General features: G+C 36.9%; 1 protein-coding gene across 2 annotated transcripts in view; it reads left to right on the forward strand.

Annotated features, from left to right (window-relative positions):
• PLPPR4 (phospholipid phosphatase related 4) overlaps positions 1-5,205 on the forward strand; it is a 34,928-nt gene extending 29,723 nt beyond the window's left edge. For both annotated transcript variants that reach the window (XM_079928002.1, XM_079928001.1), the window contains one exon: positions 3,120-5,205. In XM_079928002.1, coding sequence (XP_079784128.1) covers positions 3,120-4,445 — 1,326 coding nt within the window. In that variant the 3' untranslated portion in view covers positions 4,446-5,205. The remainder of the gene's footprint in view (positions 1-3,119) is intronic.
• Positions 5,206-13,240: the final 8,035 nt, after the last annotated feature.

Consider the following 13,240-nt stretch of genomic DNA (forward strand, 5'->3'; position numbering starts at 1 on the left):
CTCCCACCAAAAACAAAAGTCAGGGGCTACTATTACTAGTATAATTTTATAGATAAGGAAAGTAAGGTAAGTGAAAGTTTAATGGAAAATTATATACTTTGCCCAACAGCACAAATGTAGCATCTGGATATAACTATGATCCAACTAATATTGAATTCTTTAGCAGTACTCTATTTTCAAGCCCGATCTTCCTTCAAGAATATCCTCAACATAAGGAAACTGAGATTGTCCACTTCATTCATTCATTCATGCATTCATTCATTCATTTTACATTTATTCAATATCTGATCCGTGCCAGGTACTATACTGAGCGTCGGAACACTAATAAATAAGGTACATCTTTTATGAGTTTCAGTGCAAAGATTAATAAAAGTATAAATGATTACAACATGTTAAATGATGTATTAGGGTATGAACAAAGAGCTCTGAGGATAGCAAACTACCCAAGGAAGTTAGGGAAGTCTTTATAGAAGTGATACGGTTTTTAAAAAATGAGAGTTTCTTAGGGTAAAGAAAGGAGGGCATCCAAGCTGAAGAAACTGCATATGCAAAAAGATGGACATGTGAATGAGCAAGTCTAAGTGGAGGGTGAGGGAACAGAAGGAATGAGAGATAATGGCCAGGTTTCTAGCTTGAAAGACTGGCAGATGGTGACTTCATTAGCTGACCTGGTAAATGATAGACGAAGCAAATTGGTGGAGAGAAAGGAGGTGGACAAACTCAATTTAAGGATCAACAGGCAGTTGAATAGTTGGGTCTGGAGCTTAAAGTAGCAATGAGTGGTGGAGAATAGATTTGGGAATCATGGACATTATCGGTGGAAGTAGCATTATAGTTATGGCGGTATATAAAATTGCCAGGTCCTAAGAACAAAAGGAGTCAGGGAAGCACCAATATGCAAGCCGCCTGCAGAAGAAAAAAGGCAATGATGAAAGAAACTAAGAGGATCTACAGAGAAATAAAAATTAACTGTCTATTAGAACCATTCTAAATCTTGTGGTCTTGGTGTACTTGTGAAAGGCATTATGAGAAAATGCTTACAAAAAATAGTAAATGTACTGAAGTGAGCACTGATTTTTTTTTTCATTTTTATATACTAGCATAGTCAAATCTCATACTGCCTCATATACTTTCTTCAGTGGAGGAGAAAGCCATCAAATGAAAGTTAGTGTGTCAGGAATTGTGCATAAGCCTGTGTTGCCCACAGAAGTATTCATTGGCAACGGGTGTTACAGAGTATGACTGAGAACTGTTTCTCTCCAGTTCATGTATTGCTTTTGTAAATTTTCATGGTTTCCTGGAGTCCCAAGGGTTTGGGCTTGAATCTCAATTCTCCTGCTATTTGGCCAAGTTTTCTTCACCTATAAAATGAGGATAATAACTATCTGCCTCATATCATAAGAAGGATTAAACAGCTATATTTATTAAGCCCAGTGCTGGGCTTTGAATTTTGAACAATATAAGCAGAGGTTATGTACAGTCTAGTGGAGGATGGTCCTAGACTTAATGAATTTAAATACAATCATTTTTAAACTAATTTTTATTGGAGTATAGTTGCTTTACAATGTTGTGTTAGTTTCTTGCTGTACAGCAAAGTGAATCAGTCATATATATACATATCCACTCTTTTTTAGATTTTTTCCCATTTAGGTCATCACAGAGTACTGAGTAGGGTTCCCTGTGCTATACAGTAATTATTAATGGAACATTAGGGAGGGACTGTTCATCCTGGAAACTCTGGCAGTATGAGCGTAGATAGGTATTATTTAGAAGAAGATTTTAAACAGGAATTAAAGTACTTGGAGAGGCAGAAGCTTGACTTTATTCCATTCCTGTTTACATTCTGCCCTGAAACTGTAAATTTATCAGTTCTAAGCCAATGCTGTTGTTCATTTTTAGGCACTCTATAAAATGTCAAATCCGTGAAATTCCTTCCATTTGATTTGAAAAGCAGACAGTGGCTACCTTCTATTGAAATTAGCTTGCAAATAGGTATTTGCTGCTGGCTCTTATCTCTAAGCTAAACATCTCAAAAACTAAAAATCCAGCAGGAATTAGAGCATCTATGTGTCAAAAGCCTAAAATTTCTGAAGCTGAACTTTAGCCTTTTTTCAGATTTTTATCCCCCAGATCTGAAACAAACAAAAAATCGACGACCTGAGTATGAAGACAAGATTAAATAAAGTTTGGTTCAAATTTACTGTAATAGTACTGAGTTGATCAAATATTGCTTTCAAAATTTAAGACCAGGTTTAAATCAGGAAAGAACATGAATGCCCCAATCTAGTGACAGTTTCTGCCCTCTCTTCCAAGAACATTCTGGAAAATGTTGAACAGAGGGCTGTGCTCCATGTGAGTTGTGAAAATATGTGTCTCTGGCCCCACTACAAAATCTGATATCATGTTTTATGAATGATTCATTGTTCTGTATTTCCACATCTGTTCTGCTTTCCATCATGAGGTATGACTGAAAATGGTAGACAAAATAAATCAGTTAAGCCATTTGAGGAGTCACTCAACAAGTGGTTCATAAATCCAGAAAAATGAATTCCTTTGAAAAGGGGAAGAATGCCCTGATTTCTCTCGTTGCCTGACTTCTCTTCTCAAAACAGAGGACAAGATTGTCAAAAACATCCCAGTGGGATGGAGAAAGGAGAGAAAATCCAATTAATAATAAAAAGTAATGGGGCTTCCCTGGTGGCGCAGTGGTTGAGAGTCCGCCTGCCGATGCAGGGGACACGGGTTCGTGCCCCGGTCCGGGAAGATCCCACATGCCGCGGAGCGGCTGGGCCCGTGAGCCATGGCCGCTGAGCCTGCACGTCCGGAGCCTGTGCTCCTCAACGGAAGAGGCCACAACAGTGAGAGGCCCATGTACCGCAAAAAAAAAAAAAAAAAAAAAGTAATGGACTCCATAGTTCTGAACAGTTAGTTCAGTGATTTATGATATAACTTACAAACTATTTCCTGAGTAATTGTACCTTTAGGTTTTGGTTATTTGTATTAGTCAATGGTTTATAGAGAACACACACTTATTTATGTGCCTCAGTACATCCTCCAAGGCAAACTCCCAGTAACCATGTCTTCTAATGCATGATATTTATTGTTTCTTCCAACATTAGGGTCTGTATGCTGTGGGGAATTTTCTGCCTAGCGAAGAGAGTATGTTTCAGCACAGAGAAGCCCTCAGGTCTCTGACAGACCTCAATCAAGACCCCAGCCGAGTTTTATCTGCTAAAAATGGTAGCAGTAGTGACGGAATTGCTCACACAGAAGGCATCCTCAACCGAAACCATAGAGATGCTAGCTCATTGACAAACCTCAAAAGGGCAAATGCTGATGTAGAAATCATCACTCCACGGAGCCCCATGGGGAAGGAAAACATGGTTACCTTCAGCAATACCTTGCCTAGAGCCAACACCCCATCCGTGGAAGACCCTGTGAGAAGAAACGCCACCATTCATGCCTCTATGGATTCTGCTAGATCCAAGCAGCTCCTCACCCAGTGGAAGAATAAGAATGAAAGTCGTAAGTTGTCCCTGCAGGTTATGGAGACCGAGCCTGGACAGTCACCACCGAGATCCATTGAAATGAGGTCAAGCTCGGAGCCGTCGAGGGTGGGGGTCAATGGAGACCACCATGGTCCCGGCAATCAGTACCTCAAGATCCAGCCTGGCACCGTCCCCGGGTGTAACAACAGTATGCCTGGGGGACCAAGAGTGTCCATTCAGTCCCGCCCCGGGTCCTCACAATTAGTGCACATCCCTGAGGAGACGCAGGAAAACATAAGCACCTCCCCCAAAAGCAGCTCCGCTCGGGCCAAGTGGCTGAAAGCTGCGGAGAAGACCGTGGCCTGTAACAGAAGCAACAGCCAGCCTCGAATCATGCAAGTCATAGCCATGTCCAAGCAGCAGGGCGTCCTCCAAAGCAGCCCCAAGAACACCGAAGGCAGTACGGTCTCCTGCACTGGCTCCATCCGCTACAAAACCTTGACAGACCACGAACCCAGTGGGATCGTGAGGGTTGAGGCTCACCCAGAGAACAACAGGCCCGTCATACAGATCCCGTCCACCGAAGGCGAAGGCAGTGGCTCCTGGAAATGGAAAGCCCCTGAAAAGGGCAACCTTCGCCAAACTTATGAACTCAACGATCTCAACAGGGACTCCGAAAGCTGTGAGTCCCTGAAAGACAGTTATGGTTCTGGAGATCGAAAGAGAAGCAACATTGATAACCACGAGCATCACCACCATGGAATCACCACCATCCGCGTCACCCCAGTAGAGGGCAGCGAAATTGGTTCAGAGACCCTGTCCATTTCTTCTTCCCGCGACTCCACCCTGCGGAGAAAGGGCAACATCATCTTAATTCCTGAAAGAAGCAGCAGCCCCGAAAACACTAGGAATATCTTCTACAAAGGAACCTCCCCAACACGGGCATATAAGGATTGAGGGATGGCCATTCAATCATTTGGGCCACCCCCAAAAGACCACGTGTAGATTCTACCAGTGCTCTGTTCCAGCGAATCAAGAACCTTCTCACCAAACTAGATTATACACCATCAGCCCGGAACTCAGTGACTCTTGAGAACTACTCTACCCAAGCTTGTAGACTTCACATCAAGGGGAGGGAAAAGCACAATGCAAGAACCTAACTAATGTGATAATGTGAAGACTCTTCTTAAGACCTACCTTCAAACTCAAATGGTTTGCAGAGGGTAGTATCAAAAGAAAGTGGTTTCCTTCAATGTATACTATTGTACTTCCTGAATGTGCCAACTTTAGGGATCTTTCTTTATAATTAGCTGTGGGAATCCAGAACACATGTTTTCTCTATAGCAGAGGCCATGCAGTATTATATATTCATTTTGCAGAATCTGCACCGAGAGCTCAATACGGGTGGTGCTGATCATTATAGTACGTATACCATGTAAACTCTCAAATTCTATTTAGCTGTGAAATAGTGATGTGCAACTCCTTGTCAAAGAAATGCTACTGTATTAAGAAGATGTTGGCTTCTTTGTGTTAGAATAGGACACCCTGCGGCTTCTCTGTAGTGGCTCTGTCACAGTCAAAAAAAACCGAAAAGGTTTTGTGCATTTCTTCAAAATTATGCTTTCTTCAACAACAAAAATTGATAGGGATATTTTCAGTGAAAGAGAATACTTTTCTGCATAGCTTTTTGCTGCTTACTTTTTATTTAAATATAGTTACTGCTAATGAAAAATCTGTTTTTAGTGAGTAAATTTGAATAATTTAAAAAATACTGTTTTAGAGAGTCTTTTGAAATTGTGATCATATTTTGCATTTTATGCCTTCTCCTTTATCGATTTAAATTTTTTATGTTATAGATATGTTGTTCTATTTTTAAAGCAAAAATAACAGTTGACATTCTTTGAGCAAAATATACTGCTGTGAATTTATAAAGAAGGAATATGAACCAAAACTCGACATTGCGGGTTACATTGACAGCAGTGTTGGTCATGTCTAACTTTAGATGTTTCCAGCCAACTGGCTTAAGTTGCTATCTTAAGTAATCCAAAAATTTTGTTTGTTCCAGATTATTAACTTTTTTTTATATCCTAATAACCAGTAAATTAGAGCCACAGTAGTTGGGTTTTACTGTCTTCTCTAAAGTATTTTTGTTAATTGGATACCAACAGGGAGAATCTGAAAAAGATGTAAATTGTTAAGAAGAAAATCACAGTATACGTTAAGAATGTATTTCTTCAAAATATCTAGATAGGCACAGTTTTTGTGCTCAACATACAAATGACAGTTTTTGCTACCTATCCTGAATGAAGCCTTCAACTTAAATCAAACAAAACCAATATTATCAATAAGAAGATAAAAACAAAACATTTTGAAGTGTTTTCCAAGTTAAAATTTTATTTTAAGTATGAAGAAATATTTGGTTCCTGTAATTTAGTATTAAACCTTTTTTTTTTTTTTTTTTTGCGGAATGTGGGCCTCTCACTGTTGTGGCCTCTCCCGTTGAGGAGCACAGGCTCCGGACGTGCAGGCTCAATGGCCATGGCTCACGGGCCTAGCCGCTCTGCGGCATGTGGGATCTTCCCGGACCGGGGCACGAACCCGTGTCCCTTGCATCGGCAGGCGGACTCTCAACCACTGCGCCACCAGGGAAGCCCATAGTATTAAACCTTTTTACACTATTTCTGAAGAATTCTAATGTGCATTTGATGATTGCCAAGGGGACAAAAGGTAACAACAATGCTGGTTGATCTGATCTCAGTTTAATTTTCAGTGAGAACAGAAGTAATTGTTTAGAGATGAGTAGTACCACATTCTTATCAACTTCTACCGGAAAAGGGCAGAGATTTGTAGAGTAACCAACCTCCTAAAGCATTAGGGATTTAGCTGAAACCAGCAGAATTGAAAACTCTGGCAATAAAATACAGATTCAACTATACCCCTTCTGGCAATTTCCATCTCAGAGAGGGGAGTGAGAGTACAATGTTGCCTTCCCCATTTCTTAACCACTACCACCACCATTATGACACTCCTACTGGCTTTTGCCAATTTATAGAGAGGAAGGGGGACTGGTTTTAGTGCTCTGAAGGAAAAAAAAAAGCTGCAGCATTTCAGGTGCAGTATGATATTTCCTAATCTTTCCTATTTCTTAACAGAAGATTTTAAAGTACTTCTCTAGTCATCGAAGTTTTTTTTTTCTTTACATAAATATTGATATATTCGTTTTCTACTCAAAGTGCCAAAGGCTACAGTTTTTAATGACTTAAATTGTACCACACTGTTAAGGAAATATAATGATAGTCACTAGAACTCAGACCTCTGCATGTATATTTGATAACACATCTTTTGTATAAAAAAATTACAAAAAAAATTGTTTACATTCCACTGGTACCTTAATTTAAAATAAATGAGACTAACAGGTGTTATCTCTTCTTAGTGTTCTATTTATCTTATTTGCTAATGAGAGCACTTCTTCCTTTGTTAGGCTGTGCTTTATTGATAAAATGAAGTACTGAATAAAGAGAGTTAATTATCTTTTTAAAGTAAATAAAATTATGAAAATATATATGATATATATATATAAAGTATTGTGTTTAATAAAATGTTATGCAATGTTTTCCAAACTGATAAAGTTTGTAAAGTGCTATAATGTATTTTGTTAAGTACAGATCAGAGCTATTGTGTGAGTATATTGTGCTAACATTATAGAAATAAAGATTAGATTTCTTCATCAAAATTGGAGCATTTTGATCTTTTACTTCAGATGGAGTATGAATGGATAATAACTTGACTTATAGGAAAACAGCTGAAGAAATAAGAATGACTCAGACTGATTATATTCATAATTATTTAGAAGAAAGAGTATTGTACTAAGAAGGAAAAGCTTCTCAAACTATGATATAATGTTTCCTTATCTTTTAGAATTTTGATTTTATGCTCATAAAGAAGCTCTTTTAGATTTTTTAGACATAGGTTTTTCATATATCAATGTTATAGAGTATTGAAAAAGAAAATATGAAAAAGTCAGGGTCAATTGTTCTCAATCAATTTTTTACTAAGAGTAGTTGATGTGCATTATTACCCTCTGAGTCAGCTTCTCTTAAAAAGAATGCTTTATTATTAATTCCAGGATTGTTTTCCAAGCCATTAACACCTGTTATATGAGTTATACTGCTAATATTTTGTCCACCTCCCTAGAAGGTATTAACACACAAGTTTTTAGACCACAGCCAGGACTTATGATTTAATCAAATTATCCTTAAGTGGCTGGTTCACTAAAACATGAAGTTACAGTTGTCCAGTGATGCCACCAAGTTCTTGCAAGTGCCAACAGCAACCAAATTCATGCATACCATGCAACTACACCATGATAGCCACCCGGCCAAGAGCCATTGTAAGATGCTACTGATTATAGAAAACATACTTGTTTTAGAAACATTAACATGTGAAAAATTGATGTGTACCTTATAACGGCTGAAATATAATATTAAGCCTCTCTGGGTTTTGAATTTTTCATCTCTGGAAAGGGGACATTCAGCTATATTATCTTTTCTAAAGGATATCCTAATGTTCTTTCTATGTATTACTATTATGTATTTTATCCAGAGAGCAAAAACTGACAAGAAAATAGGAAATAACTTGCTGGTCTAAAATGACTAACAAGTATTATCATCTTTGACCACAAAGTTTATATAAGCAAGCCAATGGGGTTGCTAAAAGCCTACATCAACCATTTTACTACATAATATATCAAAATAGGTGATTTATATACAGGTACCCCTGATCCTAGTACCTTTCTCATGATGTATCAGGTGAGTGGATTCTGGGTTATATACATAAGAAACTATCATTAGAGCAATATCTTTTCTGCCTTTTACAGGTCAAGTCTTTACTTGATATCTATGGGTCATTTCATATTGCAGTTCAAATGGAATACGGAAATTTATGAATGATTCAGAGAGTAATTTAGTTAAAATAATTGAAGGAAACCAAAAGGAATTGAAATGGCTTAATCTAAAAGGAAAATGTGGCCTGGAAAATGGGTAATGGTCTGTTGTGACTGGATATTTCATTTCCCCTGCTTATTAAATATGTCTCCGGTCTTTATTCTGTAGAAAGCTTCTAAAACACTCTAGGGTCAAATGCTGCAGGTTGAAGGAAGTATAGATTTCAGTAATAGTATGTGATATTATAGGTAAGACCCAATTATAGGAAATTCCCAGTGACCATGCTTCCTAATTGCAAAAAAAAAAAATGTCTAGATGAGTCCTCTGATACAGAAATGACGTCCATTTCACTGACCATACAATGGTCAATGAAAGTCCCTCATTGCTAGTGTTTGCGCACTATTGTCAATGATAAAGAGGGGCAAACTGAACAAAACTATAGTTCTGCCACCAATTCTATTTAACAAACTTGTTGAGTGCCCATTTTATCTCCTTTATTCCCCCTACCTTAAGATTCTCAGCCATTGCCTATGAGAAAAATCCATCTAAACTCTAATGTTAGCTTTTAAAAATAGTACAATTGACAAGTAGGTGAATAAGTTTGAAGAAAAAAATATGAAAATTGTATTAATATAAAATCTCCCTCTTAATCACCTCCATACACTTTGTACCCGGCTACTACCTTATAGAAAACAAGCTAGATATTCTCTATAGTAGGAACTCCCCCCCTACCCTCCATTGTGTGGTTTGTACCTTCTAGCCTGTGATAGCCTTCTGAGAAAAGATATGAAGATATGTCATCTTTGAGTATTAGGAAAACTAATTCACTCCACCCCCAGCCCAATCTTTCCTATTCTGTGTCTAAATTAAACAATCACAGATATTTCTGGAAGTATAAAAAGAGGTATTAAAAAAATAAACTCAAAATGAGTCAAGGACCTAAATGTAAAATGTAGAAATATAAAATTTTTAGTGAAAAACACAGGAGAAAATCTGTAGGATATAGAACAAAGACTAGCTGCTAGTGTTTGGTTGGATACAGTGTCTGCAAATGTTTTTTTCCAGTCTGTAGTTTATCTGTTCAACCTTTTAACAGGGTCTTCGAAAGAGCAAAGTTTTAAAATTTTGATGAGGTCCAATTTATCTTTTCCCTTTATGTGCTGTTTTTTGAAAGTCAAGTCTAGAATACATTAAAAAAAATCCTCAAAACTCAACAGTAAAAAATCAGTAACACGGTAAACAGTAAAGACTAAAAGAGAAAAACAGTAAAAATAAAAAAATGGGCAAAGGCATGAACAGACATTTCAAAAAGGATATGCAGATAGTAAATAAGCACACAAATAGATGTTCAACATTATTAGCCATTTGAGAAATACAAATTAAAGTCATAATGAGATATTACTACATACTTATAAGAATGACTAAAATTAAAAAAATAATGATAATACCAAATGTTAACAAGAATGTGGAGAAATTGCATCACTTACACGTTCCTGGTGGGAATGTAAAATGGTATAACCACTCTGGAAAATAGTTTGGCAATTTCTTAAAAAAAAAAAAAAAAAAACTAAAGATACACTTACATTACCCAGGAATTGCACTCTTGGGCATTTATCCCACAGAAATAAAAATTTATGTCCATAAGAAAAATGGCACCTATGTATTCATCTCAGTTTTATTAATAATAGCCAAAAACTGGAAATAATCTAGATGTCCTTCCTTGGGTGAATGGTTAAATAAACTGTTATACAACCATACCATGGACCACTACTCAGCAATAAAAAGAAATGAACTATTGATACACACAACTTGAATGAATTTCCAGGGAATTATGCTGAATGAAAAAGCCAAAAGATTACACCCTGTATGATTCCATTCCATATAATACAGATATGAGCAGCCAGTAGTTGGAGAAGTAGCTTTTCCCTCTGTAACTCATGGCTTCCAAAGTTTCTCTAGTTGTCATGATTTCCCAGCAGGATTGGCGGTGGGAAGGAGGGAGTCAAGGATAAGCAGCTTTCTCTTTAAGAAGATGACACTGAAGTTGTATCTGTCATGTATAATCTACCCAATTGGAGCAAACTAGATCATCTTGCTGCAAAAATGTCTGGAAGATGTAGTTAGTCTCTAGCTGAAAGGCCTTATTACCAGCTAAAAGTCTGTGTCTTCTCTAACTAGATGGAAAAGGATGAGAATGGCTCCTAGATGAGAATGATCAGTCTCTGTCATACAGCTTCAAGACTCTTCACAGTACAACCTACAGACCTTTATAGGCCACTACTTCTCCATACAAACCTATTGGTGCAACAGGCTTCACTTCTTCATTTGTGTGTGTGTTTGCCTGTGTGCATATGGTTTATTTTTAACTCTCCTTCCAGAGAGTCTTTGCACTGCTTTTTAAATCTCTTTTGCCCTTCAAGACTAAATCTCAATCTTCCCTTATACAACTTTAGAGCTAGAAGGGACTTGAGATATCACTCATCCTTTTAGGTATAATCACTATAATTATCTATGTTTTACACATGAGAAAAGTAAAACACATGAGAAGTGATATACTCAAAGTCACACTACTGGTAGAGGTCAGGAGGGCACTGAGAGAGGGAAACAACTATCTTCTGTTCATTTTGTAATCCCTAACATTTAGCACATCACCTGCCACATAGGTTAGACACTCAATAAACATTTGAAATGAATGAATGAATGAAACATTATGATACCAGAGTTGGTACATTTTTCAAAAAGGCTAAGCCATCTCTCCCTTTTGAGAATATTTGTAGATCTGTGTTTTGCACGGTCAATGTTTTCACAATTATATAGTTTGTACAATTAATCACCTTAATTAACAAGGCATTGAATATTTACTATACACTAAATTGTAAGCTCTTTATAAGTAGCACCTAACACAATAGGTGATCAATAAATATAAGAATAATTGAATGAATACAGTATGTTCTACCTACTATGTGTAGAAAAATTATGAAAATAAGTAAATAGAATATATTATACAAAGGAAAATATATGAGGGTGTTTGGAAGAGAAAAAATGGTTGTCCATTTAATTGTTCCCTGAAGTCCCATAGTTCTCAGAAATCTCTTCACGACTTTGAAGCCAAATTTATCTATATTTTTCTCTTTTTTCTTATTTGAAGCATCTTTTAAAAATGTTGACATGTTGTTAAGCCAGATTTCTTGGAACAAGCTGTCTCCTCACAATAGATACGATTTTGCAAAAGTTGTTTGTTCAAACGTTCCCACCTCCACAGTAATCTCCGTAGAGGCAAGTGCCAATAAAGAATACTTACTCTATCATTAAAAGAAAAAAGGTAGAAAGCCCTCTTTGTAGTCAGCATTCAAGGTATTTTTCAAATTCAAAATTAGATATTAGAGTCCAGGGACTAGAGTATCAATGATTTATTTAGATCTGGCATGTCCACTGGTCTCGTATTGTCACCCAATCTGCCACTAGGATATCACAATTATTTTCAGAATTATGGAGTAGTGAAAGAGTCTTTGGGGTCAGGCTGACAAGTATTCAAATTCCAGCTCTACCTACTGTGTGCCGCCGTTTTCTTTTCTATATAATAAGGATAATAATTTAGCATTGTTACGGAGATTAAATGAATAAATATAGGCAAAGCACTTAAAACACTGTGTGGCAATATATTAGTTCTTAATCTTGGGCATTATTTTTTGACTTCTTTATCTCTAGTCCTCATCTCTCCCTAGAACTCTAGAACCAAATATACAACTGCCTACTTGATTGATATGTCTACTTAAATATCTATAATTATCTCAGATTTAACATTCTCAAAATACATTTTCTGATTTATATTCCCAAATTTATTTCTCCATCTTAATAAGAGCAAACTATCCTCCCCCACTACTATGGCTAAAGAAAAAAATATATATCTAAACTGTGACTTAATCCATTCTTTTCCCTTACCATTCATCATGGTACTGCCACGAGTAGTGAAGAGGAAACACATTTTAGAAGTGGAGAGCACTGAGTAGAGTCCTGGCTCAATCACTCAACAATTCTGTGACCTTGAGCAACTCTTCCACCCTTCCTGGGAACTCTGCATTTATTATTTTTTAAATTATAAATTTATTTTAAAATGCTTTGTTGTGAGAATTAAGATTATAAATGTGTACACCAACCGTCATTTTTGTCATCCTTTTTAAGAGTCATGTCCTAGTATTTTTAGGAAATAAAGGCTGATCGTTATCTCAGATCATGTCTTGAGTTTTCCATCCCCCAGCTGCTGCTCAGCCTGCTGTGCTGTTACGTTCTTGCTTCTCTTCTTGTCACCACCAAGGACGATTAGACATGGTGGCTTAATACAATACTGTTCTTTTCACTTAGGTTTAATGGGAGGAAGAATGAGGAAAGGCAAAATTCTTGTTACTGCTCCATTCTTTTGTTCTCCACACTACTATACATGTGAGTCTATACTGATGTAACCAAGTAATCATAGGGAATTATCAATATAAACATAGGAGGAAAAAATATTAACAATTTGTGCTAAAAATTAATTTCCTATAATTAAAGAAAAAAAATCTAGGAAGTTAAACTCTTCATAAAGGTCCATGATTGATTGCCTCAGTTTCTCACTCTGCCTCAATTTCTTTATTATTGAAACACCTTTTCTTTTTTCTAATCTCCTTTAGCAAATCTCTCATTTCCTACCGACAGGGGCCAGTTTCAGCCTATTCCATTTATCTTTTCTTAAGTTCTGTCTAAGTGTTAGAATGAGGTCCTAGGAACAGAGGTTCTGGGAACAGTGTGGCAAGGACTTTGCCTAAGTTCCAC

This window comes from Stenella coeruleoalba (assembly GCF_951394435.1).
Source record: "Stenella coeruleoalba genome assembly, chromosome: 1".
NCBI lineage: Eukaryota > Metazoa > Chordata > Mammalia > Artiodactyla > Delphinidae > Stenella > Stenella coeruleoalba.